At 31.5% G+C, this 21,529-nt stretch overlaps 1 protein-coding gene and 1 long non-coding RNA gene across 2 annotated transcripts in view; both read left to right on the top strand.

Moving 5' to 3' along the window:
- Nucleotides 1–6,054: 6,054 nt before the first annotated feature.
- On the top strand, nucleotides 6,055–6,461 carry LOC143191412 (uncharacterized). The gene is made up of 2 exons (XR_013004498.1): nucleotides 6,055–6,193; nucleotides 6,253–6,461. It is a non-coding gene; the product is annotated as an uncharacterized LOC143191412 (long non-coding RNA).
- Nucleotides 6,462–8,846: 2,385 nt separating this feature from the next.
- The window catches only part of Tsp68C (Tetraspanin 68C), a 34,486-nt gene continuing 21,803 nt past the window's right edge, over nucleotides 8,847–21,529 (top strand). The window contains exon 1 of the mRNA XM_076396433.1: nucleotides 8,847–9,056. Within this exon, the coding sequence (XP_076252548.1) occupies nucleotides 9,000–9,056 (57 nt within the window). The 5' untranslated portion in view covers nucleotides 8,847–8,999. The remainder of the gene's footprint in view (nucleotides 9,057–21,529) is intronic.

Raw genomic sequence — 21,529 nt, 5'->3', positions numbered from 1 at the left:
TGCGATTGTTTATGTGGTGGGATAATCAAAAATTGTTCAATTATTTACTGGAGTGGTTTTCTATATGTGTATAATAATTATCATAAGAAATACTTATTGCCCAGTGTATGGCAGATTGACCGATTTAAACAATCTACTAAAAACAGGCCATGGTTTTTGGTCATGCATTTGGTATGGCGAGAACTTGACTCTGACTTTGAAAATGTCTACTATTTTTGCATGACTCCATCTGTACAAGCAAGATTGTCAATAAAACGCAACATATTCAGACATTTTTCTAGTTCTCATTCCATCTCGAATTTACGATTGAAACGAAGACAATGTAGTAGAAGAAAAAATTAATAAGCCTCCAATTATTATTATCCAGTGAACAAGAATTTGAAGGAACATATGGCGAAACACATGGCGCCAATCAGAGTTATGTGATCTTATTCTAGATCTTGATTTCGAAATCATAGTAGAAAGCGGAACTTCTAAAGTCAAGGATACAGCAGTAGTATCTTATCAAAAGGTAGATGTTTTTTAACAATTTAGAATATAAATAAATAAGAACAATTACATAAACTTCGTTTTCTTTAAGAGGAAAATCTTTCATCTATCGTATATCACAAAAACTAATGTTTTCTTTCTCATATTTGTTTTTTTATCTGAAAAAATGGTAGAAATTGACTATATAATTTTTTTTTGGTCGGTGTTTGTGTAAGAAAGATTTTAATAGTATTAAAAATATTGATTAAATACATTTCATTTGTTCACCATCTATCCGGTAGTAGTAGAAGAAAAAATCGACGCCATTTTAATACTGCATCTTTCTTAAGAGTATTTCCAACATTTAATTTCGGTCTGTCTTGTTTACAAGCCATTTTTAACATTGAAAATAATTGAGAATCGTATAATGAAACAAATTCGTTGAAAGAATTACAGTTTTTAAAGTTTTATTTTTATTTAAAGTATTGCCGAAAATTGATATTAGTATGAACATAACTAAACTAGCTCCTTAGCGCATATATATTACAAGTGAATCATAAATAATTAAGCTTAATAAGAATAATTAATATTAAAATAATAAATTTCCAGAAATATAAATTATGCTGTTGCATAGAAAATACCTAACGATATTAGCAGAAGTAAGGTTTTTCTATTATTTTATGAATCAAGACAACGTAAGAATGAGTATTAAACTATTTTTTTAGAAATTCGTTGAATAAATGACTAATTTAGATTTTATATTATTTTTTAACATTTCATTATATTATGGTTAGTTTTAAATTATTAAACATTAAAAGTATTCAAACGAAAACGAAAATAGAATTAAAACTGTTAAAAAAAAACACTCAAAAAGTATCCAATCTGATGTTGGTCGATCCATGCGATTTCTGGATAGTACTAGCCTTCAAATGATTCTCGTTAAAATTTAGTAATATTCCACCTGTTACTTTATAGGTTACAGAAGTTCTTGCTAATTCGAACAATATCAACTATTTTCGGCTGAAAAGCTGAATTTAAACGCTGAGTGTTCAACGCTCTGGTTGCTTAGAATTAGGGGTTGTTTAGAAAACATTAAATTCATACTATAGTTTTGCAGCATCTAAAAAGCAAATTTGATTGAAATGGCTGATGTTTTAAGGTTATAAAAACGTACTATGTTTTAGTAGTAGTTTTAGTAGGATTGGCTGTTTGATCCCACTGTTGATACATTTTATGTCGGGCCTCTTTAGATTTTTTTAAAAATATATGTTAAAGTCTCTTTTTTACCAATGAGGGTTTATCTGGACTGGACCTACTAACCAACTTAGAGACCATCCCAGAAGACATCCGGTGTTAAGTACCCTGGTTACTGGTGTGATTGACATTCATATACATACACTACATTCACACCCCAGCAGAATTCGAACCCGCGATTATCGCAACAGTAGGAGGACTTTTTAGGTATGCTTGGTTGTGTGTGTTTATAACTTTACGTACAAATTTGATCGGTAAGTTCCTTTCGAATCCAAAAACAACAACGCGGTGATGGTTCAGAGTACTCTGATGAAACACTGATCCATTATTATAAGTCTGAATAAAGAAGTGAAATTGAAACATCGGAAATTAGATAATAAAAACAATAATTCAATTGAATTAATTAGACATCTAATTGTTTTCCCGATGGTTTGGCTCTTTATAGATTTCAAAATATTTCTGGAAAAGGAATTTGGCACAATTGAACTTATTACCGAAACTCTAGCTTGTTTTGAGGGCAAAGGTAGATTATTATCATAGGCAAGGGCATTGAAAAATTAAAGGAATGTCGGAATTATTGCTGATTAAATTTCGATTTGATTATAATGAATCTGAATTTTTAGTTTCACTGGAGAATTATTGGATAATGTGTTGCGTTACATTCCCCATAATGGAAATCATCAAATATCGCCTAATTTCATATATTTTCATCTGTCGAATTGAACAACTCACTATAAAATGAACCGATTAGGGCAACGCCAAATCCGTTAAATGTAAAAATACAATTTCTCGAACTGATTTAAATTTACTTGTATTACTTTGTGTGATATTGTTGCTATAATGGTGAATTTCATAGTATTGGTACTGGGTTGATGTAACTGCTATTATCTTTCAGAGATAAGGGATATTTTTTTTGCTTTTAACGTGAAACAAAAATAACTACGCTGATGGCCATGGAGAAAGTTTTAATGAAGACATTTTTACGACGGAACGGAGATATGGAGGCTGCCAGGTTACTACTAGTCACTACAAGAGAATATCTTGATAGCGATCTTATGAGCCAGCGTACAGCGATTACAGTCACCATAGGAAAAAGAAATTCAAGGGATAGGTTAAGAAGCTTGTTAATTTCTGGACAAGATACTTGGGCAATATTATGAAGAACTTTCTTAATTATTAAATAGTATACTGTTCCTAATTGTGAAGTATGACGTTAGGGCAGCAGAGAGGAAATGGATGGGATTAAAATATTATATACTTCGGAAATTGGATGACCTTTTTGGTCATTGTGCTTATGAGTTCAGGGATTAATGGCCCCCAAAGTCTCCACGTATGATTCTGACATACTATTGAACATTTAAAAACATCTTATTTTGGAATAGTTGCAATTTTTTGTAGTTAGTCTGTTTGGTGAACTGACACCACCTTGCGAACCATAACCAAGGCTTTTTAATTGATTTGATTCTTAGATAGAAAATTAATTTGGAGCTTCAAAAATTTGAGTCTGACTTTTTTCAGTTCTTTGATCAGTTGGAGAGAGTTTGTTTGAGATGCATGTATTTGGATGATCGAGAGCATAGAAAGAAGGCAGCGTCATTCAGATAAAACGCCTATTTTACTATTTCCGTTTTAGAAATATCGCTAATAGATATACCAACATCATATTAGACAAAAAGCAAAACACATTAAAACCAAAATAAAACAATTATACTGGTTAGTTGGAAGATACTATTAACTTTATCTAAAATCAAATAGACTGATTTATCATACAATCATAAAGCCAATTTGGACCTATGGGGTGCAAACATGGGGTTGCACTAAAAATTCAAATCAACTAGTCATCCAACGCTGTCAAAACAAAATGCTTTGATTAATTACCAATGCCTATCGCTGCGTAATCAACGAAGAACTGCACGATGACCTGGAAATAAAATGGATTTGCGAAGTTATCCAAGATTTCGCCTTCGCCTTCATACAACCGTGGAAGCGATACAACTACAGCGCGCAGGATATCAGAAGATTGAAGCGAACCAAAACATACGAACTTATATAAATACTTTTATACATATATACCTTTAGTGTAAACTATAGCTTTAGTGATTATAATTTTATAATTGAGGAATACATATTGATGTATTTATCTCGCACTCGTCTTGCTTGTGAATTAATCCAAGTACAAATGAAATGTAGTAATTAATCAATTTATAATATTAAGATTGTACTAAGCATATCTAATAAAGATGTTCAAAGATAATCATAAAATAGATATATTAAACAGTATCTTTAGATTGGAAGCATTTAATAGCATGAGTTATAACATGAATTGTAAACCCATCAATTAAAAAATTAATAAAGTAAGGTTTCTGATGTAATGTAAACCCAAGCTAATATAGTGAACCACTGATAGAATGAAGTGCTCTTATAAAGAGAATATAGAATATACTGATCTTATAAAGTTACATAACAATAAAAAAATTCTATTCACTTACTGATCTGAGCTTCAAAAGGACTTGCATTTTCTGATTTTATAATGAGAATAGTTACCATTAAAGTTAGGAAAATACCCAAACTGTATTTACTCTTCATGGTCATCTGGTGTCTTCAACCTACATGCCTACGTAAGAAATGGTTTAAAGTTATATTTCGACATTTATAGGTTTTATCAATAATTTAATGACATTCAACTAGGTCAAATTTATATCGCACTACCTACTGTGAACATATTTTCTATGTTAATGTAATTTCTGATAGTGAATGCTATTCTTAATAGAATTGGTTTTGGATTAATCTATTATGTTATCGCTGCCACAATAGTATTATTTTATTCAAATATATGGCAACACGTGCATTCAAATATTTACGCCTGTATAACTTGTTTCTTCTCAATAGAAACGACGGAAGTGAGGCGTGCCCTTCCCGCTGTCCCACCCATAAATAAATCACATAAGGTAGGGTGTTTCTTTATTCCTGGATCCCGACAAACTACTATTAGGTGTTTTACAAATGATTTCTTAAAATTATATTATACGCTAGATATGTTTAGTATAATCTTAACTTACAAATTAATTTCTAAATCTTTTCTAAATTTAATCTAAGTTAGACCATTTAAGCTAAATTTAAGATTAAAGTATAGTCTATCCAAAGAAGTTTTGAACATACGTCATCAATATGTTTAATCTATTGCCTGCCGCAATTTGTAAATTCGTTTTGGAATGAGACAATATTTTCCTTCTCATTTTATTCTGGTTAAAAGGAGACACAATGCTGTCTGATAAGTTCGAACGTGTAACCAAAGTCGTCCGGTTGCCGTCATATTTAAAATTCTTCGAACCAATAGTGTTAAGAGGTTATAAATCGGTAAACGTTGAATTAATGCTTTGATTGTTTTGATAAATTTCAAATCGCTGCTTATTATTACTCAGATTGCGTCTCAGTTTTTTTGAACCGGAATGAGATCATGGAGGCCCCCTCTTGCCAGTAAAATTCGTTAGGTAAATATTTTTACTGTTAAATATTAATTTGCTGTGATTTTTCTTGAACTTATTGTTTAGCTTGTTGTAGCTGCATTGAATATTGGGATGCACACGGTCAATGAAATATCACAAAAATAAAAATATAATTTTGAATTCACCGTCCTCATGTGAAGAGGGCGACCAATCAAGATCAGCTTGATGTTAGCTTTATTAGAGATTAAATATATGAAATGTGTAAAAACAGTGATTATTTTTACAATACAATTCCAATAATACAAAAGCTTAAAAGCATATAATAAAATTAAGGAAGACTGATTTCAATTTATGTAATTAAATGAAACATGGATATTTAAGAAAGGGACCAATATAGCCAATGGTCAATGGAAAAAGGTAAACGTTGGAATGACAATTTGTTAGATTCTACTAGTGATAACATTTATCAATAATTCATTGCAGGTATATTGTTCTTCATGTTGGAGACAGGAATGGTTAATAACACCTTCGTTTTGGATGAACTAGATCAGATACATTGAAGAAGACATTGAGAAATAATGGAATTGTGAACAAATATTAGATATATTTGATTAACAGCTTGGTTATACACTTGAATGAATCTTTCTGAATATGATATGCTGCCAATTTCTAAGACAGGACAGGATGGAAGTGTAAACAACTAAAGGTATATACTTATATTATATATATCAATTAATATATGATAACTGTAGGAAATGTTATTGTAGAGTGTAAAAAATGTATGTGCAAATAGATGTCTGTAATTATTCAGAATATACATGAGCCTTTAGTTAAAATATCCCATTAGAGAAGGAATAGTAAGCTGTTTTGCAGATATTGCAAATGTTTAAGGAGAACGAAATCTAGTTTTATCAAGAAAGTTGTATACAGGTGTTAACAAGATAAACTAAGGAGAAATACAGTGTTATCAAAATTTCTTTACAAGGAAACACTGTACCGAAGGACACAAGAATTAAAGGTAAAAGGTATATATGCCCTTTAATGAAAGTAAAATCTATTACTTGGATATAAAATTGTTAATTAGGTGGATTAGGCCCCCAGCGGATACAACTACATAAAATTAACACCTAGAACTCATAGGTGGTATGGAAAAGTGTTCGATCTAAATAAATAATCAATCACGACACTAACCTACAAGCTATTATAACTGTGTACTTAATTGTAGTTTTAAGTTCTTCTATAATATATACATTAGATCTGCCATAATGTAAAAATAAATTATATTTGATAACAGTATTTTTGTTTAATTATTTTACTTAGATTAGAATTTGTTGTATGTCAAAGCCGTACGGCAACATTGCGACGTTTTGACGTCACAAATTTAAATAACGTATGTTCAAAACTTCTTTGTAGAGGCTATATGCAAGTTGATGTGTAGTAATACGGCGTATAATAAAAAAAGATTGCGATTTACCAAAAATGTGGTGAATTCTTGAGAATTAGTGTGACCTATCAAAGATATATGGGTATTTGTATACTATGGTACAATACTGTACTCTTCACAAGTTTTGCAATGTATGATCGAGCGTTGTCATGCAACAGATTGATTTTGCGTTTGTTCCTCGTTGTTGTTGTCTTTTTTTGCAACTATACGTTGCTTATATATTCAATTATTATATTCATATTCATTTGACGTCGGTAGGCATCTACAGTAAGTGTTTCATTCAGTTTTAGCGCTAAATTTTGCTGATCCTACAATTTGTTTAGCAAGACTTAATTGCCATGAATATTTCGCTTAGGTATCGATGTGGATCGTTCTCCTGGATTAATCCTTGATTTCTAGCATTTAGGATTATCATTGTAGATCCACTTCTCACTGCTAGTTACAATGCGCTTTGGAAAACTCTACAATTTTGTCTGGCAAGCAGTGAACCAGCGATATTTAAAGAATGTTTAAACATACCATCTTCAGTCAAATCGTGTGGTAGCTATTTTCCTTTTTTATTTTGATTTCTCTCATTGCACACAAACTTTTAGAAACTGTTGATTAATTAACTGTTAAGCCTGTCTGGAAGTTCTTTGAGAATTTGAGTTTTTGAGTCTTTCAACATGTATGGTCTACTTGGTCGTTATTGAATGAAAAAGTATTATGACTACCATATTGGTTTGGCGACAATCTATTGTAGCGCAGTGATTAAGGCGACAGGACGGTCGCTACTGTTGCGATAGTCGCGAGTTTGAATCCTGCTGCGGCATGAATGTACTTTATGTTTGTGATTGTAGTTATAAATGTCTTTATAGGCAACAGTGGAAAATCCGATGGGGAATAACCATCCTAGTCACGCCACTAACTAGGCTGGATGTCTTCTGAGATGATTTCTAAGTTGATTACTCGCCAGTCGGTAAGCTTAATGTCGAGGACCGTGATTCGGAGCCCACGTTAAACCGTAGGTCCAGTCCAGATAAACCCTCGTTGGTAAAAAGGATACTTTAATATATATACATATACAAATAAATAGATGGGAATTAAAAAGAGAAAACTGGAATACTCTGTGAACAAACTTACTATTTGATGAACCTTAGGTTGGGCGGCACAAAACACAGTAAAATAAACTGAATACGAAATAGATAGACTATGAGCATCGCGTCTTCAGAGATGAAGTCTTGTGAAATCTCTTGGACCTGTTAAGATATCACATCTGGCAAAAAAAAGCAGCCCCGAAGAAACATTAACAATGTTCTATTCATGGTAATTGCTTCTTATAAAATATTCGCAAAGACGACAAATTCTAAAATTAGAAAGAAAGTAGCGGCAATCCCGTCTAGGTCCTTTACATTATAGTTCAAACCATTTAAAAAACCAAAGCGATCCAAAATTTAACATAATTAAGATCTAAAATATCGAACTACCAGATTGAATTCTAATTCATATTCGGAACGATTTATGATTTCCTTCAATGGTACGTGTCTTTGTCTTTGTTTTAGGAAAAAAAAATGGAGAAAACATAAATGAGAACTTGCTTTTACAGTAGTTTAATTATATTTTAATTTGGGAAACGTATACTAATGTATTTATTCTGTACTCGTCTTGCTTGTGTATTAATGCAAGTACAATAAAACGGCATAGTAATAAATGAGCTTGTAAATTAAGATTGTACTAAGCATATTTAATGTAAGATCAAATTTATTTTAAACATTTTTCTTTTCATTTAACTCAACTTTTTTAACGACTGTGTTTTAATATAACATATTGTTCACGGTAACATACACATCCTTCTTCGAAGAAAAACAAGCGGAAGTAGGGCTCGCCCTTCCCATCATCCTCGCCCGTAAATAAATCACAAAAAATCCACGAGGATCGCCCCAGAGCCGGTAAAGACCGCTCGTTCACCAGATCCGGTGGAAATGGCCCGCACCGCACGGTCATCGGGACCGAAATCAACACTCTTCGCGTCCCCCCACCTCCCCCTCGGCCGAAGGATCGCCGTCACACACCGAAAACCCAACCATTCGGCCCCTCCAGCGCTTGTCTTCACGCTCCGTCAATGGGCATTTCCTTCCGTTTGTCGGCCGGTTGAATCAGCACCAGGCCGTCGCTGACGCCGCCGTTGTTTGTTGTCGAAATTCGGCCGGTATCGTTGTTCCGTTCGGTGTTTGGAGGTGAATGGTAACGTGGGCCAAGGAAGATTTGTGTTAGTGGCCGATCGAGAAGAGTTGGTTAAAGAGGCACGGCATGTGTGGGCCACGGGCGTAGCTTGAAATGTGTTGCGTATCATCGGTTTGATAGTGTCGTGATATTTCTCGGTCACCTGGTTGAATTACAACGGAAGGATGATATCGCTCATTGGGAGTAAGCTGATTTTGGCCCTAACCAATTTTCTTTTGTTGGTAAGTGAACAGTGTTTGTTTATATTATTCAAAATATATCATCGATAAAGTTTGGTTAATAGAGATAAGTTTTCATACGTTTTTACATCGGAAAATTATACTATTTATAAGATAAAATAAACGTATAAAATATAATTATTTTATTATATAGATTATTATATATAATTAAACGTTTAACAGGAATTACAACATATAGTCAAGTATCAGATTATATAAATAAAATAGAATCAATCCAGTCCAGCTTATTAATTAGTAAAAAAGGAATTTTCTTTCATGATCATTAGATGTTTAACCAGACAAAGGGGGCCTCTTATTGGGGAATGACTAAAACTTGAGTACAAACTTGTGTTATATTATGTGAATACATTTCTAAGTTTGGATAGCGTTCAGGGATCGCAAGCTTTTTGGATCTGTTCTTTAGGAAATTGACTAAATCGATTGTTAATGTCTGGTTGATAACTGCCCCTGTTCGTAAAAACATTATTTCATGTTTTTTTTTTAATTTATCTTTAAGGGTCGAATTGCGAGGTTTTTTTGCCTCTCATCTGTTTTGATGCTTTCTGGCAACCAATTTATTTTGTAACTGGGGTGGTAACATGACGCCAATATGGCTTCATTTGCTTCAAATTGAATGAAATCTTCTTTCTGAGCTCTCTTTTAGTTGTGATGCAATAACATTAAAATATCTCAAATTGCAATCTTCCAGCCGATCTAATCTGTTTCTTACAGACATAAAATTAAGCAGAAGTTTGCCATAGTAAGGTTTGTTGCCCTGAATGTAATATAAATCTGTAGCAGTTGATTTCAATATATCAATGAATTCTTCCAAATATTTTAGTTATATGACCGAGAAGTCTACCGAGAGTCTAGTGTTAGTCTTACCCAACTTGTCAAATAAGTCACTTAAAATTGATTTACTTCTCATAAGCTACTCTATAGAATCATAGAGTACCATCTTGTTTGATAGGGATATAATAATTGATGTCCAAGACAGCTTTCTACGATAGTTTTTATTACTTTTATGACCGGAATAGGCCCTCTGGACATATTTCATAACAAAGTACATCTAGTAATAGCAGGATAGCGAGCTCGACTAACACCACAATTTTTGAAAAAAGTCAAATGTAAGTCTCAGTAGTTTCATCTTTTGATATAATTAGTGACAACAAAACGAAACAAGTGAGAGGATGGCGATGGCAATTGACAAAACACTTGATTTAGCTGTAGCCATTTTGTTTACGAAAACTATTTAGCATTATTTTTGCAGAACACACCCATTGAATGTGTGAATTTCATGTCAATGGCAAAGAACGGACTCAAAAATTTCGAAAATATTTTAATTAATATAATGTGTATTATAATATACTTAGTTTATCGTAAATTTTCTCAATAAATGTATTTAATGTGAAAGTTTAAAATAAAAATCTTAAATATGTCAGAATGTAAAATAATAGAAGAAAAAGATTGTTTATCAAAATAATACTTTTAGTTATTCTTCAGGTTTAGTTTCGTTTAGAATTGTTTTATTTTGAATAAATTAATATAAATATGTTAATTGATATTTTTTAGTATCTTGTAAGTTATGATTCTAAACAGGATATTAAAACTATTTAACATATTTGAGAAACATTTGTTAGGTTAAAACGAGACTTTGCTTTATTAACGTCTTAAATATTACAAGTTAAGTTTGAGAAGAATATACTTTCAATTTTGTTTCATTGTTATCACTATTAGAACAACTATTTATTATTCCTAAATTTTTCTACTGTTTTATTTATTTTTCTATATATATCATTATGTTAAAATTTTATATTAGTATAAATAAGTGTTAAAATAAATGTATCGTAAAAGTACGAGTAAAAATTGAGAAAAACTTTGCTTTCATTATATCATTATTCTTTCCGCTTTTTTTTGTTTTGTTGTACTACTAAATTTTACCAATATTGTAGTAATTTTTGCAAGCACTGTGACTCATTCAGTTCGGAAATATGCAAATTAACGAAACTATTTAGAATATAATTTTGTGTCTTTATTTAGGTCACTATAATTATTTTAATTCTATGAACTCATTTAAATGGTTTGAATTAAGTATACGTGTAGTAGGGTACTTGGTTATATAGTTTTGCCGGTTTTTGACACAGTACCGTAAAATTAAATTGTGTTTGCCGCAACAGCACATTGCAAATCTGTCAAATCAATTATTATATGTAATTAATAATTAAGTTCTCAAAGTTCAAAATTGAGAATTACTTTACAATTACACATAACAATATCATAAAAAACAATAACAAAACATAAAATCGTATATGATTTTTTATTTAAAATAATATTCCTGCTGGGGCATGGTCGTAAATTTATGTTTGTGATTGTTTAATATTTGTGATTCTCCTAGACAGGAGTGTAAAATCCGACAAGGAAAATGATCCCAGTCACGCCAGTAACCAGGCCGGGTAAGACCGGATGTCTTCTGGGATGATTTCTAAAGTTGGTCACTCGCCAATCGGTAGGCTTAATACTGAGGACAGTAGGTCCGGTCCAGATAAACCCATAGTTGGTAAAAAGGGACTTTAAAATATATAAAAAAATTTTATTATTATTATTATTTATGTTAAAGTTTCTTTTTTGCCCACGAGGGTTTATCTGGACTGGACCTACAGTTTAATGGGAACTGCAGAACTTTCCATTCCAGCATCAAGAGTAAATTAATTCAACTCCAGTTCTTTGTTCATAAGTTTGTGAAAACTAATTTGCTACTAAAGCACCTCACCATTATAGACAAAGGTGTTAAATATAAATAAAATATAATAAATAATAACTTCAGTCTCGCCAGTATTGATGCTTCTCAGATGGTTGGTTTCTTAGATAATTTCCATGCCTATAGGCTTCATAAATTGCCAAATATTAATTGCCCATGAAGGTGTTAATTGGAAATAATAGATGGTCGACTGTTTTAACATAAAGGCTACATTAAGCAATAGGATTGGTTTAAATTTAAAATAATACGCTATGTAACGTCTTCATATAAATAATCCAATAAAAATTACTAACAAAAATCACGATAAATCTCATAATACAATTACAAAGGCTTACTGCAGATATGAAGTTTTAAACTTTGTTAGCTTATTACAGTTCTTTACACATTTCATTTCTGTTCGTTCCAAATAAGAAACTTCATCGCACGAAAACAATTTCAATAAAGTTTACGACACTAGCTGAAAAACAAAATAAATCAGCCATTATTACTATCGAGAAAATCGATTCTTATTTTCTCGGTTAGTTTTGATTTTTTACCGTATAATATCTTTTTATTCGAAAAATTATTTTATATTAAACTGTATATAATTAAAATATATTAATAAGCAAACCAATTTAGAAGTTACATTTTAAATAATTTGTATCTACAAAAGTTTAGTCAGAATATAATAAACAGTTTTTGATTTTTTGTTTTAACTTTAAAATAATCAAAATTCTGGTTATATTTTCTTTTTTTAATAAAGTTTCTATAGTTAAAATTAAACTATAATACCATACTATAAATTATTTTATTATTTAAATAAGAGAAATTCTTTGAAATTCAGTTGCTAATCAAGTCTATATTAATTACAATTTTAACGATTTTGAAAATATCTTTACAGTATACTGTCACTTACTGTCGATTACAATGCGAAAAAAATATCAAGCAGATATATTTCAGGAATATATGTCGGACTGTTAACGTGGAATTTGAAAATGATGTTTATTAGCAAACTTGATTTATTAATATAAGAGAGGAATATTTGTGAGGAACACATTACTATAAAATTAGATTTAATGTACAAAACAGCTAAAAAATGTTATTATGATGCAGTGTAAGTACAATTGTGTTTTATAGAAAACTATCTACTTTTAAGGCAAATTTTCACTAGTTGAAAGCCTGGATGAGAGTTTAGTTTAATTTGCAACCTTGTGTGTCCCACACTTTTTCAAAAGCCTGAGACATATCCATACTTTTTACCTAAATCGATATTCTGGAATAATATTTTTCTTATTGATGCATATTGATGTAGAGTTTCAATGTTGATGTAAATTATAAAGTAAGTGAGGTAAAATCCATTTTTATCGAGTTTAAAATAAGAATCTTGCTAGTGTATGTTAACTAGTAAATAATACCATATGTTAGTGAAGCAGAGTACCCACAGTTACTTTACTGTTGTCGTCAGTGTATAATAGTATAGTCAGTTTTGTCTAACTAATTTATTAATTTTTATGATACTTGAAAAACAATGAGCCATTAGTTAGCTTCAAAAAAGGTGTTGTTTTTCAGATCAGGTATTTAAGTGTCAAAATATGAACTAGATCAATTTTGTTGTGATCGAAACATTCATTATTTTCATAACAAATAACGAAAATATAACCAAGGTCTCAAGACAACTAATCGTGTATATAATAACATATAATTTGTACTCGATTAATTGAAGAATATATTAAATTAGATGCTATTTAACCATCGCATTATAAATGCAACGGCGCATGTTTTACGTTATAATTGTGATTGTAGTAAATTGCTATTTAAAACAAACCGGAAATAATTAAACAATGGATATAAACAGAATTTACTCATTAAGTTGTAAAGTAAAACATTCTATAAAGGCACTATTTTATAGCTTTATAAAACACTGACAATTTTTACCTTTAAATTAATTAAAATAAATTAATGGCAAATATAAATTGTAAATACAAAAAATCTTTTTGTAATATATTATGAACATTAGAATTTTCTGAAAAAAAAAACATAATTTTTACCTTCTTCACTACACCTTCAAAACATTCATTAGAACATTTTGTAACTTAAAAGGCCATCTAGGACACAAAAATGAAATTAACTCTTTAAATTATTTTTCAATAATTTCCAACGTGGTCTGCAACAAAAACCTCTTTGAGTATTTTGAACTGATTAATATGTAATTTTATACGCTGAAAACGAAAATAATATGGCATAAAATCAAGGGTGTCAGGATATAGGAGCATTTATTAGGTTAAATAAGTTTTTTGTTTATTTTTATTTAGTTTAATTTTAAAACTTTTTTTTGTGTTGAAAAATCTAAGTTTGATTATTTTTTACTTTTTAGTGATTTCCTTATTTATTTTTTGTAGTCGGTCAAATTTTTTTGTTAAAAATATTTTATTTTTCCCTTTGTAGTGTTAGATATTTACTCAATAAATTACGCAGTTATTTTATTAAGTATTAAAATGGATAGCTCAAGTAAAGGTGCAGCCCGTATGAGGAAAAAATTGAATAAAGAAGCAGTGATTGAAAATAAGGAACGCTTCAGGCTCCGGGGTCCGCTACCTAGCCTAGATGATTTGACAAATATTCCAACCAAACTAGAAAAAAAGAAGTCGCTGCATCCGTTGAAAATCGAACGCCTGTGAGCTTAACGTTCTAATCGTTACACCATAAAAACAGTTGCCTGCAATATTTCTACGACTTCTCATGTGATATGATTAGTGTTTAAAAAGCAAACTGAATGGCTTTTACACTGAACTACTTCCGATTTTTCGTCACATTCGTTCAGCAATAGCATTTTATACAAATATCTGATTATTTTAGATAAAAAAATATGTGAAAGCTTTCTACGTGCCTTTGAATTTTGAGGTTTTCCCTCGATTCCCCTCATCATATCCTGACTTAGTTTCAGTGGGCCACCTCGGAAGTGCACTCTTTCGAATAAAAATAATTTTGAAAATCGGTCAGTAGTTGACGGAGAAATCGGCGAACATCTGTTAAAAAAATAGCGAACATAGAACCTCCTCCTTTTTTGAAGTCGATTAAAAATGGAGCGTCTATTAAACTAACGTTGGACTCTTCAGAGAGACCTTTCAGATTCTTCTCACAATTGTCACAAAAATGTACCAAGCAGAGCCTCAATGGCAAAAAGAAAAGGTTTTAATCTGGGTTAGTAAATGCATATTAGATAAAAAATAAGTATCGTTAATAGTTTTTATATAAAAATAACTCTCTCGTTTAACTTATTTATCCAAATTCTTAAGAAACGTGTTATCTTATGACAAAAATTAAGTCATTTTCGGATTCAGTACACCCGTGATTACGTCACAAAATTTAAACAACTCTTAAATATTTTTTTGTAGACCTGTGTTACTATGATAACAATGTATTGATGAACTTATTTCCTTTTACGATGAAAAGCGCTATTCTACTGCACTGTAAAATTAGGTATAACGAATTTAGTCATAGTTGACGCTACCTCCAAGACGAATTCCGTGAAGATTGTCCAAAATCGGTTCTAGCGCCAGAAAATATCGATGCAGTACGTGATAGTATAAAGCAAGATCATTATGTGACATGCCGTGAGATAGAGGCATCCTTGGCGATTACTTTGACAAGCTTCGATAAGTTATGGTCATTTGGCTGGAAAAAAGAAAAAAAATAGATGGAAATGTTAAGAAATAGGTGCAGATTGCATCAAAAAGTGTATATTATGCAAAAAATGTGTAGGGTTTTTAAAATAAAACTTGTTCTTACTTTTTATTTTAAATAAAACTATTTTATTTTACGGAAGTAAGGGGCGACACATATCTCAGCCTGACATAAACGCGCCGTTTTTTATTGAACAGCCAGGATAAAAGGGATATACGTGGTCGTTTTTGCGCCTGGATAGCTTATAGTTGTAGGAAAAATATTTGTAAATATTGCCTGTAAGACAAGCCAAACTCATAAAACTGTACGCGGAAGACTAAAATCAAAGAAAATGGTTATCTGTTTATTACATAGTACCGATCACATATGGACAGTGGTGTTAGTGCAATGTAAGGGCGGTTAATTGTAAATGGTATATGACCATTTATTTCTCAGAAATATTTAAAGAAATTCCGAAAATGTTGAAGAAGAAGCGAATGATTGTTCATTACGATAATGGAAGCGCTCATACATCAGTTCAAACAATGGAATTTTGCACTGATACATTGATACATGAAACAATAACAATGGAATTATGGTTTTCGGGTCGTCGGGTAATACAACTTGTTATACAACTAATTAACTAATAAAAATGTATGAGTGTTTGATTATTGAAAGGATGATTGTTGATTGAATGTAAGATGCTTGGATGTCGAAAGATGAATGAATCTGCTGTCTACTTTTCTATGTGCCCTTGATCGTTTTGGTCAATCTTATTCTGTGGCCAGTTCGCGATAAGAAGAAGAGGCCTGACGTCACCACAGAATCAATGCGTATACAGTCCCGAGTTGTCACCAACCTGAATCGTTATCAACGATTCTCTACACCCACCAAAAGTGGTTATTCAGATAATATTTTGAAAAACAATTAATTCAATTTTGAACATCGATAATTGTTTTTTTTTTTGAAAATCAGGTCAGGATTATAATTTCTGCCGTCCTATAACAGTTGTTCATAAAGTACCTCCAATTGAAATGTTAAGGAATTTTAAGAAAATGATTGATAATTTGCCCACTTATCAATGGAATCTAAATCTAGTGGATCGACAATAAAACAAAAACTCGATCATTCAAAACATCGTATACATCATCTGTTGACCAACTCGATGATTATACACATAACATATAACAAAAGTTTTAGATTCTTGATTAATTCTCGATACTTTTTCTTTCTTTTTAATTCTGATTAAATCTTGACTCTCTTGATTGCTTCTTTTTTTCTCAATTCTGTCTAACTCTGTTGGCTGATTTTGTTGTTGTTCAATTCTATTGTGATTGCAAATTCTAATTCTCGTTGTTGATGCATCGTGTTTTATCGCTGAAGCTCTTCACGCGGGTTCTTGGTGGTAGTTGAGAAGACTGGCACAAGAAAACCTTTTTTGTATCCTGATTTCTTCAGAATTTCGGGGAGAGAAGGACTCTTCCAGCTAGGAACTTCTCGCGTTGATAGAAGACGTGCTTTACGGACCCTTAAAGAATGCTCGAAAATTGCACGACCTAGGGCCTTCTTGAAGTTTATGGGTTACAGCCACCATAAGGGGTTCTCTACCAAGTCTATCTATCGTGAACTCCCATTATCCGGAACACTCGACAACAAGCCCATGAGATATCTTTTTTGATAGACACTTGTTTTCTGTTTGCACCAATCTTCTCATATATTGGACTAGCTTCACCAGGCATTCCATACAATGCGATATGTTATATTCTCTGACGTCATATTTCTTTTCTCATGTCACAAATATTACAAAAAACAATTAAATGGTCTAATAAATTAGACCCCCAAACTATACAGAAGAAAAAACATTACAATTTTCGTAAAATTAATATTAAACATTTTTTTCTAATATAAATAAATGTAATTACGTCTCAACATTACAAATTACTAATGATACAAGAAACATCATGTATAGCGTGATTGACGTCATCAAGTTTTTTTCTTTTCGCCTAAATTTGATTAGGTCGGAAAATTTTTGTTAACATTTTGAGAAACGTAGCAAAAGGTATATTTCAATTGTCTTTTTTTGTATTTCATTAAATAATTATAAAACTATTCGGTTTGAAAGTACCTGCCTCATCTTATGTTATGGATATGGTAATTGATGGACTTTCTTTATAATAATCTGGTGCGATGCTCTCAATTAACAAGATACTTCTTTTCAGAGTGTGATGGTTTTAAATTCTTAAACCGTTATAGTAAAATGTGTTTGAAAGGCAATAACGACACTTTCTTACTAAATCAAGTAAGTTTTTACGGTAAATCAACGATATAAGTATGCAGTTTGACTTTCACGGTATTCTACAAGAAACATTTGAAATTATGATACCAATTTATGCGTTTAACAGTTTGGTGAAGCAATCAACAGGTGACAGTCTAGCCAATTTGCTACTTTCGGTAGAAAGTGCCGACTATATGTTACATTATTAAATATTCAAGCGTTAATATGCTGATTTTTATGAAGATTTATTCATTATATGAATTTGCAAAAGAAACTTTGTTCTTGTAATACATTAAATCAAAATATCGGTTTATAGAGCCGAATTTGAAGTTCTACAAGAATGCGTTCTTAAATATTTGATATAATGTTCAAATGTGTTTAAAAATAGTTATTTAAATGATATAAAAAGTGACCGATATAATTAATAAATCGTTTCGTATAATCGAATATCGTCTCCGAGATTTCTGGGCGAATAATTGTACAGCTAACAAGTCAATTGAAAACTTCCTGACATATCATAGTAAAACACATTTTTTTGTGATACACTGATTATAGTGAACCTCCAACTTTTCGATACCATTTTTGTAGTACGATTTGTCCTTTGCTTCAAAATAGGCCTCCATTCAACGAAAATTTGAGGTTAGTCAATGAAAATTATTCCATGCGCATCCCTAAATACAGATGCCATAACCTTGCCAGCCGACTGTTGCGTTTTCCCACGCTTTGAAGCGGGTTCATCGTGTGCTGTCGGATGACTGTCGATTGGACTTCCATCCATATGATTTCATCCATTGCACATATCGACGCAAAAACTGGGGTTTATTACGTTTGATCATCTTCAAACATCGCTCCGAATCGCCAACTCGTAGTTGTTTTTGGTCAAAAGTGAGCTCGCGCAGCATCCACTTTGCACAGAGCTTTCTCATACCCAAATATTGGTGAATGATATGTATACACGTTCAGTTCATATCTTTGGAGTGTCTGTTATTTCATTCAGTTTCAATGTATGGTCATTCAAAATCATTTTGTGGATTTTTTAAATATTTTTATCGGTAAAAACCTCTTTTGGGCGTCCACTGCTTTCACCATCTTCGGTGCTCATTTCACCACGTCTAAACATACCAATCCTCGATAGTTGATTTTCCTGAGGCAGTATCCGGAAACTCGGCATCAAGCCAAGTTTTTGCTTCAACTTTATTTTTTCCCTTCAAAAAGCAATATTTTATCAACACGCGAAATTCCTTTTTATCCACTTTTTTTTTCACAGTAACAAAAGTTGCTTCACTCAAAATGCTCTAATTCACACACTAATGATCCGACAGCTGTTAAATTTATACACGCGTCTTTTGAGGGTTAAGTCTAACTAAAAAACATATGGATTTAATTCTACTAGTGCCATCTGTGTATAAGGCCGGGGACTTTTTAATTGTCCTTTTAGTTTAGCAACCAAGTCAGTTTTATAGAGTTGAGAACAAATATTATCTGGACCAGGTTATAACATCATGCCGTGGTGGATGCGTCAAAATTAACTAACTGATAGCTATGATAATTAAACATAACTAGCATCTGTGTGGTTTAGAGGCATTTTTCTGTATTGATACATTATAGCTGCAATTTTCAAACGTCTGCTTCAATCGCATTATCTGCTTACTCTAAAAAGTTAAATTAATAGTTTGGTCAGATTCCAGCAGCTAATGATGAGTGATTCTTCTCCAATCCCACCAACATTTAGCATATTTAGATTCACTTTTCATTGTCCGTAATCATTCGTTTCAATAATGGCTTGATTTTGTTTCGTTTCACTAGCAATTCACTAGTGAAAACTCCATCAATTAGTTTTATACTCGATGTTTAGTTCATATTAGCAGATAAAATATTTCAGTCTACCTCGATATGTTTAAAGAATTTTACTGATTTGTTCAAGGATTGGCCAAGTAGGGCGAGGTTCATCTAAACAACTACGACACTGTCGTTCACATAAGCTCATAATGCATTTTATAAATGTTCTCTTGGAATATTCAATTTTCATCCATGTTCAACGGGCAATAACTGTTGATTGAGTAAACAAATACCACTATATTTTTATCTCAAATTTTTCTTTTTACAGGCGCCGTAGAATATCAGTAATTATAATCCGTATATTACATATTCTTCCATAATATAGTTTGACTACATAATTCATAACAACAAGTATACACGGTTTTGGACCTGAGCAACCAAAAGCTGTTCAAAAAGTGAATTGGGTAGTTTAATCCAAATCAGTATTCTATTTTTGTTGGATCCTAGTTTTCGAAATATTCAATAAATTCATTATTTTCTATTTTTAACCATTAACGGCCATTTATTGAATTAAAAAGTATGAATTAGAAATTAACAGAGGTTGGACTGAGTCTTTTATACTGCTTCGGATCTGTTTCACGCAGTATGGTCCAACAGTAATTCCACATTATGTCGCAAAATCTTTGGTATCGCCTAGTGTTCTTCTAGCTTATAGGGTTTATGTCGCCCAAGTTTTGTGGGAAAAAATCAAGATCTGAATGCAGAAAATATATTTTGAAGTTTTGTCAATTATGTGCTTGTAATTCGGTGATTGTGATTACCCAGAAAGTAGTGAACAACACAACATCAGGATAAGTTAAATTAAATTATTTTACATGACTTAGAAAATGTACCAAAATCAATAATTGATCCCTATTTTTATACATTGTTTACTTTATTGAACATTAACATTATTGAATGATAATCATTCCATAAAGAAAATCAAAATAATTCTTTAGCTAGCAGGAATCTAGGGTATTCGATGTCGAAGCTAACATTCATATCAAGTGCAGAATAAAATAACGGTTTTACCTCGTTAAGAATTTGTAGTTTTTTCTAAATTGTTATATAGCGGGACACGTGATCTTCAAATAAAAAATGTTAAAACCAAATGAACAACTATTCCATAAATTATTTTAAAAGATTAAGTTCCCACCCAAATAGCCTTGCATTGAGTCTGATGCAAAAATCAGGCGTAGAATAGTGTTTCGTGCCATATTATGTTAACATGCTTCCTCATTTATTATCGTGATAAAATATTTTCCTAGAGTTAACTAAATTAGTTGTAAACTCTTCTTATGTAAAGTGGTTTAAATTTTGATTCATTCAAATTAGATAACTCATGATGATAAATAGTAATTCGGTGGTTCCCAAATGTCATACATTTCTTTCTATCTATAAAATTATAATGTTATGTACTAACATTATATAGGTAGAATCTATGAAAATGTGTTTATTAACTGATAGCATCGGAATGAATCTCGATGCAAAACTTCGTTTGAAGGAACATATAAAGAAGAAAAGAAAAGAATTGGAATTGAAATATAGGAAAATGTACTGGCTAATTGGAAGAAAATCACAATTATCAGTATATAATAAATTGCTATACTATATAAACAAATACTGAAACCTATATGGACATACGTAGTTCAATTATGGAGATGTTCTTCAAAGAGTAACATAAATAAAATACAAATTTTTCAGAACAATCAGACAAACAGTCCTAAGAGGTATTGTGGGTGCACCCAACTACTATAGGACCGATTACCTACATCGAAACCTTCAGATACCCACAGTCAGTCAAAAAATCAAGAGAATTGCAAGGGGGCATGAGGAAAGACTCCATTCTCACACGAATATTGAAGTATTGCAGCTTTTGGATACCACCAGAACAGGACACAGACTCAAAAGAATGAAACCATCTGATCTTGTGTAGTGTTGTCGTAAAGTGCATATAATAAAAAATATAGCAGTCACACGTAT

Source organism: Rhynchophorus ferrugineus, unplaced genomic scaffold (genome assembly GCF_030347505.1).
Source record: "Rhynchophorus ferrugineus isolate W39M unplaced genomic scaffold, kcgeb_rfMv2 rfM1, whole genome shotgun sequence".
Classification (NCBI taxonomy): domain Eukaryota; kingdom Metazoa; phylum Arthropoda; class Insecta; order Coleoptera; family Curculionidae; genus Rhynchophorus; species Rhynchophorus ferrugineus.
Note: the sequence above shows the minus strand (reverse complement) of the source record. Positions and strands in the feature narration are given on the sequence as shown.